This window comes from Lynx canadensis, chromosome X, assembly GCF_007474595.2.
Source record: "Lynx canadensis isolate LIC74 chromosome X, mLynCan4.pri.v2, whole genome shotgun sequence".
Taxonomy (NCBI): domain Eukaryota; kingdom Metazoa; phylum Chordata; class Mammalia; order Carnivora; family Felidae; genus Lynx; species Lynx canadensis.
The window spans coordinates 17,566,743-17,580,879 of NC_044321.2; the positions used below are offsets into that span (position 1 = coordinate 17,566,743).

Here is a 14,137-nt window from a genome sequence, read left to right on the forward strand (position 1 = left end):
TAATTCCACTACTCCCTTAATTATTTGTACTGTTTTCCTGCTTGGCTCCAGGTTTTGAGCCTGAGGATTCTGGAAACAGTATTCCCTCCACAGCCACTCATATGTGACTTACAATGGAGTGACATCTTCTTTCCTCAGAGGGTTGGATTTTGATAGCTGCCTGACACTGGGTACTGACAATCCCTATCCACTTTGCTTTCCATAGCCATTGTTCTGCTATCTACCCCTCTCTGTTGGTCCCCACTCTGTTTCTCCTTTTAGTGCTGAAGCTTTTGGAGTTTCCTCTCACTGCATATTTGTTTCAGATGACCACTACTGATTCTATCTTTAGTTTTCAAAGGTCTCTAGCCACTCCTGCCAGAATCTATAGCCACCCCACCACATCATCCTCCCAGGGGACAGGCAGAGGAAACCCCACAGGGCTGCATTTTGCAGTATTTCTTTCTGCACTTTCATATTCTTAGTGTCCTGGGCCTCTCTGAATGGAGCAGGATATGACATTTTGAGATTTCTAGCATGTTCATGGAATCAAAAAGAATGAAATCTTGCCATTTGCAGCTATGTGGATGGAACTGGAGGGTATTATGCTAAATGAAATGAGTCAGTCAGAGAAAGACAAAAATCATATGACTTCACTCATATGAAGACTTTAAGAGACAAAACAGATGGACATAAGGGAAGGAAAACAAAAATAATATAAAAACAGGGAGGGGGGACAAAACAGAAGAGACTCATAAATATGGAGAACAAACAGAGGGTTACTGGAGGGGGTGTGGGAGGGGGGATGGGCTAAATGGGTAAGGAGCATTAAGGAATCTACTCCTGAAATCAATGTTGCACTATATGCTAGCTAATTTGGATATAAATTTTAAAAAATAAAATTAAAAAAATAATAAAATTTAAAAAATAAAAGCAAAAAAAAAGAAGAAATAGTAGATCCATGATCAAAGAAAAGGCCTTGATTATACATTAAAACAAGTGGCAAATGAAGGTTCATTTTTACTTTTAAATTTAAATAAAATATTAAAGGAAGATATGTATCATATTATTTGTAGCTTTAACCACTGTATTTGGTTAATGGACAGAATATGGGTGGTTATAGTTTACTCCCTTGTGCCAAGGACTGTCATGTACCTGTAATACTTTTTAAACTAGAAATCCTAGTCAGGAAACAGAGTCCCTGACACCTGTCTGTAAAGACTTTTGTTGGGTTGTTTTTTTCTTCCATGAAGCCTTTATTCCCTGGGCGATGAGGAGTGAAAGAGCAATGATAACCAGTGGTGAAGGTAAAAAAATATTAAAGCTTGGGGCATCATGATATTCTGTTCTACACATGGGTTGGGTAGCAACAGACAAGTTCCCATAAGAAGCCACACACTCACTAATGATGCAGCATTCATATAATCATTCCTTTAAAATATATAATAAAAGAGTTAGGTTTTGTTTTACAAGCAGCTTAGTTAAGTCAATTAAGCAGAGAGGTGGTAATGCAGTGGCCATGGCTGTTTGTACTTTGAGACCATGTGTGTCACCGAGTCACTTTGTACTTTTCACTCCTAGCCAACTAATGTTTAAGATGACTTTAATCAGGGTATGCTATTAGCTTCTTCCCTAAAATGCTGAAACTATTCCTGAATGTCACTTGAGCTCTTTAAAAGGCAGGACCTGGCATCCATAAAATGGCAATTGTCCCCTGAGGTAGCCTTGGTGCTTATGATTACCCTTTAGATGGTCCCACCCACCCCTCCATTCTCACTCTCTGTGCCAGGGTTGGGCTGGTAAGTAATGAGACAAAAGCATGTTGCAGAGAGCTTCCACACATGGGCTTTGGGATCACATGACTTGAGTTCAGGTCCTGACTCTCCTACTTACAAGCTGCGTGATCCTGTGTGAGTTCTTTCACTTCTCTAAACCTTCCATCATAATCCATGGGGATCTCACTGTACTATGCCAAGTATATAGTAAATCCTTAATAAACTGTGACTATTATTATCATCCTAATAAGAAACCTTAGAAGTTATTCTCAGGAAGTTCATAGACTATTAGAAGCTGCACAGAGGCTGGGAGCCCATATAATGCAACACCCTCCTTTGGCATAGCATGAGGACCGGTGGGGGGGGGGGTGAGGTCACAGAGCAGAGCTACGAGTAGGGCACAGGACTCTTTTCCATTCAACCATGAAGCTCTCTGATCTCATGAGAAAGGACACATAAAACTCAGCTCACTTTGATCAATGGTGGAGATAAAAGCCAGTGACGACCCAGAGAACATTGGCTCTGGGTGAGCTGAGGCCCATGGTGATTTCCAAAGGGAGTGTGTTCAGAAGGAAGGGGAAGGACAGGCAGGTGCTGCCAGTGGCCAGTGTCACTTGGTCTCATTAGAGAGACTTGCTGAGCAGATCACCGATAGGACTGGATTTCCCACCAGCTCTAGCTTTCCCCACCTGTCATCTCAAATTCTTTCATCTGAAGGGACCAGACCCACTATGCTGAGTGTGCTGATGTTACCTTGGTTGCAACTCCATCCCCGTCAACAATGGGGTTTAACAAGCAGCCTGGAGAGTACAGAACCAAGGTCAGCAAACTATGGCCCATGGACCAAATCCAACCTGCCACCTGTTTTTATAAATAAAGTTGCATTGGCACACAGCCACACTCAATTCATTTATGTAATGCCTATATCTGCTTTTGTGCTATAATGGCAGAGTTGGGTAGTCAGAATAGAGACCCAATGATGTGCAAATCCTGAAGTATTTACTATTTTGCCCTTTATAGAAAACATTTGCCAACATCTGGGATACAGCCTTATAGCTGCTTAGGAGACAGAGGCCCTGTCCAGGCAAGGGAAGGATCAACTGACTCCTGCAGGATATTTTTATGTCCCTGGCATAAATGTGATTGCATTAATACAACTGAAAAGTAATGCAGACTTATATAGAATCCCCTTATAATTCAAAGCCACCTTTTCAATGTGGATATGAAAGACAACTGTCCATGTCCTCAGAGGTTAGGCCTAGTTCTGGCCTCCCTTATTAATCTGGGGCATGGGAGAGATGGAACCAGCTGAAAAGAAACCAAGGCCATTCCATGTACTACCTGGAGAGTTAAAAGAGACTTCTCTTGGGGCACCTGGGTAGCTCCATCGGTTGAGCATCCAACTTCAGCTCAGGTCCTGATTTCATGGTTCATGGGTTCAAGCCCCACATTGGGCTTTGCACTGACAATGCAGAGCCTGCTTCAGATTCTCTGTCTCCCTTGCTCTCTGACCCTCCCCCCCCTCAAAAATAAACATTAAAAAAAATTAAAAGGAGAGAGATCTTTTAAGGAATTGTGTGCTATAAACCAGGGCCTTGCTATTCATTATTTTATTCATTATAACAATCCTTAACATGTCTGATGCACACAGATGCAATAGTTCAACTATCTAAATGCCCACCTGTTGTAAGTATAGCTGACAGTGGCTTAAGTTGCTCAATCCAGACAAAATAGAGATCTAAGACATTATTTTTTAGAAGTTTGTGCTGCAAAATACTATCCTGCAAAATACTCATTTAAAAGGTCCAGTATATTTAGGGATTCCTGGGTGGCTCAGTTGGTTGAGCATCGGACTCTTGATTTTGGCTCAGGTCATGATTTCATGGTTCATGAGATTGAGCCCCACATTAGGCTTTGCACTGACAGCATGGAGCCTTCTTGGGATTCTCTCTCTCCCTCTCTCTCTGCCTCTCCCCCACTCATGCTTTTTCTCTAAATAAATAAACAAACATTTTAAAAATATAATAAAAAATTAAAGGTCCAATATGTATAAAACTTTGCATACATCATCATTTTCTTGGAAATACATGAAGCCATTACCAAGTTACAGACTCTGAAAAATTGTGCAGTAAAGATCCTATTCAACTTTGCTTAATGTAGTATTTCCCAAACATTTTATCATGGAATCCTTTAATTAACAAAAAGCATCCATAAAACTAGTATTCTAAGAGACAGACTTTGGGAACTGTTGAACTAGATGATGGTGGTGATATGATGATGATGATAATGATGATGATGATGATTGATGATAATGGCTAATATTGATTAAGCAATTATAATAAGCCAGATACTGGCCGGAGTATTTACATGTATTAATTCACTTAACTCTCTGAGCAAACCTATGAGAACAGTACTGTTATTAATTCCCCACTTGATAGATAAGGAAACCAAGGCACAAAGAGGATGAACAACTTGCCCAAAGTCACACAGCTAGTAAGGCCTGGAGATTATGAGCTCCTCAAAGAGAGGAATCGGATATCAGTTCATCTCTGCATGGCCTGCACTTTGCACAGTTCCTGTCACAAATTGTATAACCAGGAAATGACAGTTGAATTGGAAATAAGATCCTGATAAAAAGGAGAAGCAGAGCACCTGGGTGGCTCAGTCGGTTGAGTGTCTTACTCTTGATTTCAATTCAGGTCATGATCCCAGGGTTGTAGGATCAAGCCCCACATTGGGCTCCACACTGAGCATGGAGCCTGCTTAAGATTCTCTCTCTCTCTCTCTCTCTCTCTCTGCCTCTCTCCCCCACTCGCACTGTCTCTCCCTCTAAAATTAAAAAAAAAACTTCAAGGGGTGCCTGGGTGCCTCAGTTGGTTAAGTATCCAACTTCAGCTCGGTCATGATCTTGAGGTTTGTGAGTTCAAGCCCTACATCAGGCTTTGCACTGACAGCTCAGAGCCAGGAGCCTTCTTCGCATTCTGTGTCTCCCTCTCTCTCTCTGCCCCTCCTCTGCTCGCACTCTCTTTCTGTCTCTCAAAAATAATAAATAAATGTTAAAATTTTTTTAAATTTAAAATAAAAAAGAAGAAGCAACTAGAATGTGTTGAATAGAACATTTAAGATCTTTAAGTGGTATTTAAACAATAAAAGCATTCCCTTATCATTTGGGGTTTCTATTTGTTCCAGACAGGACTGTACCCTAAATAATGTTACTATAAACCGTTTTACATAGTGTAACCATTTTCATATTTTATTTAATAGACCCTACTTTAGGTTAATGCAGAAATTATAGAAAAGTATCAGATAGTGCAGATCCTATTTAGCCACAAGAAATAATATTTCATTTGAAGGTGCCTTAAATTAGGCTTTTTGAGTGGCATAAAGTATATTGAAAGAGGCAATACCACATCCATAAGAAATCACTCTACTGCCTTTGTTGGTAGAGTGGATGGAATTTTTTAAATGCAGTAAAATAACAGCTACTGAGAATAGTCAATAGCAGCTTTTTAAATATTACAGACCTAAAAATATATCAAGGTCAAAATTAGTAGATAAAATACTGGTGAATTTTCAGTGTAGATGTGAGGGAAGCTAGAAAGCGCTAAGGAAGAAAAATCAACACACTTTTAGCTTTAAAAGGAAGAGAAGCAAAGACAGCCTGAGAGAAGACTATGTTTTTCTGTCCTGCAAAATAAAAAGGAAATTTTCTGTTTAGCACTTTGAGAGCTTTAAATGCAGTGGTTAAGTGGTATTATTTCTCTTCACGTTAACATAGAGCAATAAATTTCATATATATAAAAAAAAATAAATAAAAAGTCTAAGGAAAACGGATATGGAAATACCAGAGATGTGGATGTTAAAGAGAGAATAAAGATCAAAATAAGAGCCAAAAAAAAAAAAAAAAACATAGAGCATTCCTGAATGATAATTATTATGATAATTGTCACTTAATGAGGGCTTACTATGCTGTTTAAACAACTTGTATGTGTAGCTCTAGGACATGAGGACATGGTAATAACAATTATCCCCATTTTACAGATGTGGAAACAAAGGCAGAGAGATGAAGTCATTTTCCCATGATTCCACACTGGTATGGATTAAGGATTCAAACTCATGTAAAGAAGATTCAAAGGCTCAAGGATGCCCACAGATCTGGGAGGCAAAATAAATTCAAGGTATGTCAGACACTCACTAGGTGGACCCAACAGGGCTAAACGTGGCAATGCGGAGTTGGATCCTTGCCAATAGGCTCTTTCTTGGTAGTCTGTTCTATGACTGGTTTCCAGAGGCTGTAATACATCTTTCCACTTAAGAAGCCCATCCACTTAAGACTGTGCATTAGTCATGACAGGTGAAGATTTGTCCCCCCACCCACCTCATGTACCACCAGTGTGTGCTAGGATTTCTAACCCCACAATCTGGCCACATGCACACCCTTCCACACTATGGTCAATCGCTTATGTTTATGCTGTGACAGTGCATCAGACCCCAAATATTCAGGAACTATGCCTCATGTCCTGTGGGATTCAGAAAAGTCCAGGAAAAAAAAAAGTTTAAAAGCTCCTTTAGAGAAAGCACAGATGACTCCATGTTGATGGAAGAGAAAGATGGAAATTTATACTAAAGCAGTGTGCCCAGCATCACAGTGTGGGAGCCATTTGAGAGTTAAACCCAGAAACCTCAAAAAAATAAAAAATTAAGTATTGAGTAAAAACAATATTGAAAGTTACCTTCGTAATTGTATTTGTGTTCCAAAATGCCTGTTTCCCCCTCCCCTTTTTGGGGTGACTCTTAAGTCATTGGAAACAACCAAAGAATTTGTTTGCTGGGAAGACAGGAGGAGACATAATAGCATACAGACTTTACAAGATAAATACCCAAACCTTGGGAATAACACTTGACAGGAAAGGATGTATTCTAAACACATGGGGCAGCAAATTTAATTGGATATAAAAATGGAAATTGATTTTTGTTAATGGCTATCATGAGCATGTCAAAAACATATAGATTGAAAAACGTCCAAAAAATAAACACTGCATTTTTTGGTAGGCAATCATTTGATTCTTAGTTATAACTTTGTCTTACAATTGAGCACAATTGAGCAAAAATAGCTTCTCCCTCCTCAGTCGTACCTTACCAGCCTTATATCCTGTCTCATTTGTGCCCTATGAGTCGCGCTTTTCTTGAAATTAATTACCAAGTTAGGGGTGAACAATCACAAAAGGTCTGAGTTATTAAGCAAACAGGCTAGGTGTCACAGAGCTGATGTTAAAACAGAAATATGCCTACTTACCTGGATGGCTCTGACATTGGAAACCGGCTGTTTCGACATATTCACGGGGTCTTATCCCTAAAAAAACAAGTGAGAAACTGTTAAAGGTGGCGGCATTGAGATTCTCAGTCTTGATAAATTAGAACTTAACTCATGATTCAACTGGGCAGTCACCCCTTTCACTGGCCATATATTCTTTCCGTCTCAGTTTCCGAAGTTACTGAGAGACTCTCCTTCCTAATGCCTTGGGGAGAGGGAACACTAGAGCGCCCGGATAAATCATTCAGGAGGAGAAATGCTGAGACGCCTTGCCCCTGATCGAATGATAGGCAATCAGAAACTTGAAAGGCTCTATCATCTCCTTCCCTGCCCTCCTGCCCCCACTGCCAAGAGCAGCAAAGCAAAGAGGTTGTGGGAAAAAAACACCTTTGTTGGGGGCCTCAGAAGCTCTCCGCCTGAAACTGAACTTGTGATCTGAATGAGCTGTTGCCGGGGCTGTGTGTCAGTCCACTGGGAGCTCCTCCTCTCCACGAACACCCAAATAGAAATGGCCTCAACTACGTTCTCACTCCTGTGACGCCCTCGGCTCACTGTGCACATTGTCTGTGTTCACTGTGCACAGCCCTGGGAGACGCTGTGAGGATGGGGCCACCTCTCCCCACACAGTGTGCAGACCCCAGGCTCTGTAAACACAGGCAGCCATAAGCCTCACCTGTCTTCTTTTTTTTTTTAATGTTTTTTCATGTTAATTTACTTATATTGGGGGGGGCAGGGAGAGAGAGAGAGCACGAGCAGAGTAGGGGAAGAGAGAGAGGGAGAGAGAGGATCCCAAGCAGACTCCGCACTGACAGGGCAGAGCCCGATGGAGGGCTCAGTCCCATGAACCTCAAGATCATGACCAATGCCGAAATCAAGAGTCGGAGTGAGCCACCCAGGTGGCCGTGTCGTCTCTTCTCTTAACAAAATAGCCTCAGAAGGCAAATAGGACTTACATGACTATATCATTTCCCCAAGATGTAGCAGTGCTTCCTTCCCAAAGGACTTGTGCTTTCTTTCAGATCAGGAGACCTGGCTTAGAGCACAGTGACTAGTGGCCAAGGTTTTCCTGGCGCTAGGGGGACAGGGAACAGCCCAGCTCTGGCATGTTATCGCAAGTCTAAGTAGTGTCATAGCTAGGTCTATTAAATGTTGACAGGCCCAGTGGAAAAAGGTGAAAATTGAGTGAATGAAAAACATACTGCTACTTAAACCCAAAGTATAAAATGGGTTGAGTGACATTCCTCTACTGACTGGTGTAAATGCACGTGCTAACCTGTGAATAAATGAACACAGACAGCAGCGTGGGCATTTCCTACAAGTTCTGTGCAACCTGGCCTGTGTCACTCAACATTTATAGGCCCCTATCCTCTTCCTCAATTTTTAACTGATTCACAGGCTGTGGTAAGAATCAAAATGACATAATGTTCCCCAAACTACCTTGTGAACACTTAAGCTTGATGCAAATATTTATTGTTTTATTGCCACTGTCCACAGCTAGTGACTTTTCTGTACTTTCCTGATCTACAGCTTCAAGTATGGAGAAAGAATTGGTGGGGGTGCCTCGGTGGCTCAGTCGGTTGAGTGTTCGACTCTTGATCTCAGTTCAGGTCCTGATCTCACGGTTGGTGAGATTGAGCCCCATGTCGGGCTCTGCGCTGACAGTGTGGAGCCTGCTTGGGATTCTCTCTCCTCTCTGTCTGCCCCTCCTCCACTCATGCTCTCTCCCTCTCAAAATAAGTACACATTTTAAAAAAAGAATTCATGTGGGGCGCCTGGGTGGCTCAGTGGGTTGAGCATCCAACTTCGGCTCAGGTCATGATCTCACACTCCATGAGTTTGAGCCCCACATTGGGCTCTGTGCTGACAGCTCAGAGCCTGCAGCCTGCCTCAGATTCTGTGTCCCTCTCTGTCTCTGCCCCTCCCCCACTCATGCTCTCTCTCTGTCTCAAAAATAAATAATAAAAACATTTTTAAAAAATTAAAAAAAAAGGAATTGATGTAGTGACGCCTCCACCACTTGTAAAGAAAAAAGAGCTGAGAACTCTGAAAAACATGTTCTTTTAGATTTTCAAAGTCTTAGGTTCTATTATATGAAGTCAAACAATTACATAATTTTTTAAATCTCTAATCCAAATATAAGTCTTTGGAGTCACATACATGAAAACAATGAGATTTTTTAAAGTTTCACCTGAATGTTTTGGTAATACATAGATATATGGCCTCCATCCGGAAGAGTCTAGTTAGAATTATTTTCATTTTGGTTAAAAAATTAAAAAGCAACAAGAAATTGAACAATTAGGAATGCATTTTTCTCTATGACATGTTTCATATAGATTTCTGTCTTTCCTACAGTGTCAAAGATTCAATGAAGGCTTTTTAATTTTTGGATCTAGGATACATAGTTCAATTCCAAAAGGAAAAGCTTAGTAGTTTAATATTTAATGTCTCTATTCCTCAAAAGCTATTAGAAGTCATGCAAAGCAATAGTTCTCACAGGACTTTAAACATCTCCGCATATAGTTTTCTCTATGTGTACAGCTACAGTCTAACCAATATCACTTGAAACTTTTAAAAAGTTACTGTACATTGATTTGAAACATGAGAAGTAGGAAATTTCTTTTCTTATTACAATAGCATGTTGAAATGTAAAAAAAAATTAGGCAATGAATGATTGTATTATTTATATGACATTGATTTTTTTTTTTAATTAGGCTGATTTTGTTTTTTTTCACTAAACTATCGGATTGCTTTGTTTCTTGTGGACCTCTGAGACTAAAAGATAGATCTATCTTGGGCCTTGTCTCCTATATAGCCTCTGTATAATCTCATTTACATATGAATTTCTTCTTAACATATATGTCAATCTGCAATAGAAACATCTTTAGAAAATTGGTCAGATCCCAGCTCTCATTCCTTGAAAACAGGCTATATAACATTTGTGTAAATCAGTCCTGCAAGCCATTCCCACTGTCCTCATTATTTGCAGAGAAATCAGGGCAAAGCACGCTGATGAATAAAAATAGACAGTGTTCCCTGGCTGTTTCCCTGGCCCTGCATTCACCTCCGTTAGGGATGCAGTGTAGAATGCACCTTCCTTCTTTATCTGCACGCCTCATCTCACCAACAAAAAAGAAAGCTATGCCTTAGACACACAAGTCTACTCACAGCTGGCCCCAGCTTTTCATCTAAAGAGGTACTCTTTAAAGCACTCTATTACTGTGTCTCCTGGTTCTGGCTAAAATTTGGGAACACGGAAAGTTTGACAAGACATATTGACTTTTACAAAGCCTATACTATAATGGAAATGCTTGCCAGCTTAGCACAGTTGGGTTTTCCTGGAAGATCTGCAAGTCAGTGGGGGAACTTTAACGGTCTGTATGCTGAGTCATATACAATATACCTCTGCTGATGTTTTGATTGGGCAGCACCTAATATCTGACTTCTAAATAAGACTCTTACACTTACTAAAAATTTGTCAACATTAATATCACTAATTTAATAAGAAGGGATTCAGAGTAAAATAAATCAATATCTGGATAGAAGGGGCTTTGTTTGTTCTTTTTCAAGGTCTACTAAATGGCTGAAGCTCACTCTCACAGGGAATTATCTTCTGTCCCGCAGCTAAAAATAATCCCTGAGAAGAGTGTAGAAAGATGTTCAGCTGTCTGAACTGACTAACTCCTTATTCACTTTGCCTGAAATATGCCGAGAGGCAAGAGACACTCTCATCGTTGCCATGTCTCAGAACCTGGTGCCCACAGAGACAGACAAGTGCTGCCCTCCACCCTGCTGGGCACCGGGAACACCTGACCAAAGTGGCGCTTTCAAAAAGATGCCTTTGGAATGTTAATCGATCCGTACGTTGATAGAACTTTATCATTGGGGCCAAGCCCGGTGCTTAGGGAGAGGGGCAAAGCATTTTAAACTTGTACTGTGCAACAACTCCGGCAATCGTTTGCATTTAGGTAAATCAGAGAGCTAGCATTACAGGTTTCCTCTGCTGCAAATTCTCCTGATTATTTCTAGGCTTACAGCCTGAATCACTCTGCAGCTGACTGACTGTAATCCTGGCCATAAGAATGAAAATGACATGATGTTCAGGATCACAGTCATCCTATCTGGACTGTGGAAATTTTTGTAATGGCACCATCGGTGAAAACTAGTTTTAGTTCAATATTCTTTCAAATAGCTCCCTCCCACACACACACACAACTTATAAAACAGGATCAGCAACAATAGCACTGAACAGTGAATTTACACGGAAGCTACATCCACTAGTCACAAGCCTACAAAGTTCTAAGTAGTCACTTCAAGTTAGGTATCAAGGAAATCTCCTTCAGAAATCCCCAGCTCCCTGAGCTGGGTCCTCTTGCTTACCTGCTTTATGTATTTGTTTACTGCCTAAGGAAAGTCCCAAGCAGCCAGATGCAAGAATACAAGTCTCCTCAGAAGGTGGAAGGGACGCCTGGTGTCCTCTGAGCTGTGATCTCAATTCCGATGCTTTGCATGTGGCTGAAATAGCTCAAGTGTTCGGTGCCTCACTCAGTACTGAGAGCTGCTCCCCGCTCGGGGCTAGAGGGAAACTCGGTTTCAGGCTAAGTGTTAAAGAGAATTCCTGTCATAGCTCACAGTTGTTCTTCCTAAATATAGAGTTTGATACAAACCATATACTGGCTTCCTCCAAAAGGCTTGACCGTGCTGAAAGCAGGGCTCAAATGTCAGCCGGAAGGTGGCTATGGAATCTTACTGCCCTCCTAATCTTCCAGAAGATGCTGGCAGCACTTTCTCACATGTTCTGAGGGGATACAGGGAAGTTCAAAAAGTAGGAAAAGTTTCTATCTTTAGCATTATCACCCAGAGGCCAGAAGATGAGGGGTGTTCAATAAAAATAAAAATTAGAGAGAAGCAGCATGGCACCAAGCTGCCTATCAGGGGCACAGACATGCAGCAGTGTTTAAGTCCTAGCTTGGTCACTGAGGAGCTGTTAAATTTCTTTCATGATCAGTACTCAATAAATGGCCACTAAATGATGATAATTATAATATTATGTTGAACTATAAGACATCACCCTTTCTGGGGTGCCTGGGTGGCTCAGTCGGTTAAGCATCCAACTTTGGCTCAGGTCATGATCTCACAGTCTGTGAGTTCGAGCCCTGTGTCAGGCTCTGTGCTGACAGCTCAGAGCCTGGAACCTACTTCAAATTCTGTGTCTTCCTGTCTGCCCCTCCCCTGCTCATGTTCTCTCTCTCTCTCTCTCTCTCTCTCCCTCTCTCTCTCTCTCAAAAATAAACATTAAAAATTTAAAAAAAAAGACATCACCCTTTCTGTAGGTCATAAATGGTCCCAGATCAATCAACTCAGATTTGGTGCCAAGGCTAAGTCCTTGCCTTCTGTGCTCTACAGCCTCTACTGGTGACAATGACTTTGATCACAGACCATACGAGACAACAGCACAAAACAAAACAAAGAGGAAATATCTGTTTTAAGTATGACAGGGGACAGGACCAGGTAGGAGGCAAAACACATTTTAAACAGAACACTACCAAATCTAAGACACATGCTCATTATTTTCGTTTTGTATGGTTTTGGGGGTTGAGGGGGATTGGATTTTCTTTCTCGTGCTCATCATTTTAACATTTTTTTTTCATTTTTAAATGTTTTTTATTTATTTTTGGAGAGAGACTAAGCAGGGGAGGGGAAGAGAGAGAGAGGAGGACAGAGGATCCGAAGCAGTCTCCTCGCCAACAGGCTGACAGCAGGGATCCCAATGCAGGGCTCGAACCCACGAACCACAAGACCATGACCTGAGCCAAAGTCTGAAGTTCAACTGACTGAGCCACTCAGGCACCCCAACACTACTTTTATTAATCCGTTGATTTACTTTGTTTCTTCGGTCTCTGGAACTTTACACAGAGGCTCCCTTCAGTAGAAGGATCAAACAGAGCAAGCACACTTATAATTCATCCACTATATGAAGGTATGAGTCCCTGGCAGTGTAGTCAGCCAATGAGCTACCGCCAGCCACCATCCCCGCCCAGTTCTCTCATCACATGAGGAAAAGAAGGTCCTGTTCATATGAGCCCCTGAAGTCACATTTCTGTTCCCTGCAGCTGAATGCATTCCACACAGAAGCAACTAGCTTGTTTTCAGGTTGGTAAAAAGAAAACAAACTTTCTGTAGCTAGAAGGCCAGCAGATAATTGCAGTTCATCTCAGTTTGCAGCTCACCTTTCCATTCCATTCATGTGCTGTTTAAAAGAATCTTTAAACTTCAGTTTAAGCATCATGCTTTGAGATCATGTGGCACAAAAAGTGAGTTATTTATCACTGGAGAACAGAATACACTCAGCACCTTACTATTTCTCTACATGTTTGGCTACTTTTATGTGTCTAGAGCTCTTCACCAAACAGTAGGTTGCATCACTCCTTGGACAAATAAAACAGTGAGCCATTCTTGACCCCTTGCCCTGCAGTTGGTACATCAATTCTGCCACAGTCCTTTTGCCTTCAGTGACCCCTCAGTAGCCAGTGGTGTTATATATGTCAAGGAAAGTGCTCCCAGCAGCAGTGTCTTGTACACAGGCCTGGCCCGACTTAGGCATGGCTGCTTCTGTGGAAGAACTGAAGCGAGCTGCATTATCAGGACTCCTTTGGTCATAAGTGACAGAAACCCAAAGTGAACCAGTTTCAGCCAAGAGGGGGTGTGGCAGATACTGTTGATGCCTTTCTCAATATCACCTGTGCCCTCCTGAGCTTCTCTGGAGCTGTAGACATTTCCCAGTACGCTGTCAGCCTCACACCTCAAAAGCCTGAATCTCTCTGCCTCTCTGCATTAGGGCTCTCTCTGTCTCCAAGACAGGTTTCCTGGGTGTGCTGCAGGCATGACCTATAGTGCCAGGGAGCAGACACCCTAGGGACAAACCTCAAGTAATGGGAATGGTGGTAAATGCTCCACCTCCTTGTCTTCCGGTGGAATGATTCCTCAGTGTGATCTACAGTTTCCCAGAGGTCCCCAGCAGAATTACCCATACTTAAAGACTGTTTCTTTTCCCTCTCCTTTCATTTGTATC

General features: G+C 41.6%; 1 protein-coding gene across 3 annotated transcripts in view; it reads right to left on the reverse strand.

Moving 5' to 3' along the window:
- Positions 1-14,137, reverse strand: part of SMPX (small muscle protein X-linked) — a 69,245-nt gene that overhangs the window by 10,875 nt on the left and 44,233 nt on the right. The window contains exons 1-2 of one of the 3 annotated variants that reach the window (XM_030305538.1): positions 7,456-7,474; positions 7,051-7,107 (exon numbers count right to left, since the gene is read on the reverse strand). In XM_030305538.1, the coding sequence (XP_030161398.1) occupies positions 7,051-7,089 (39 nt within the window). In that variant the 5' untranslated portion in view covers positions 7,090-7,107; positions 7,456-7,474. Of the gene's footprint in view, positions 1-7,050; positions 7,108-7,455; positions 7,475-11,445; positions 11,659-14,137 lie in introns of those variants that run through there. The other 2 variants (XM_030305536.2, XM_030305537.1) reach the window with 2 other exon arrangements.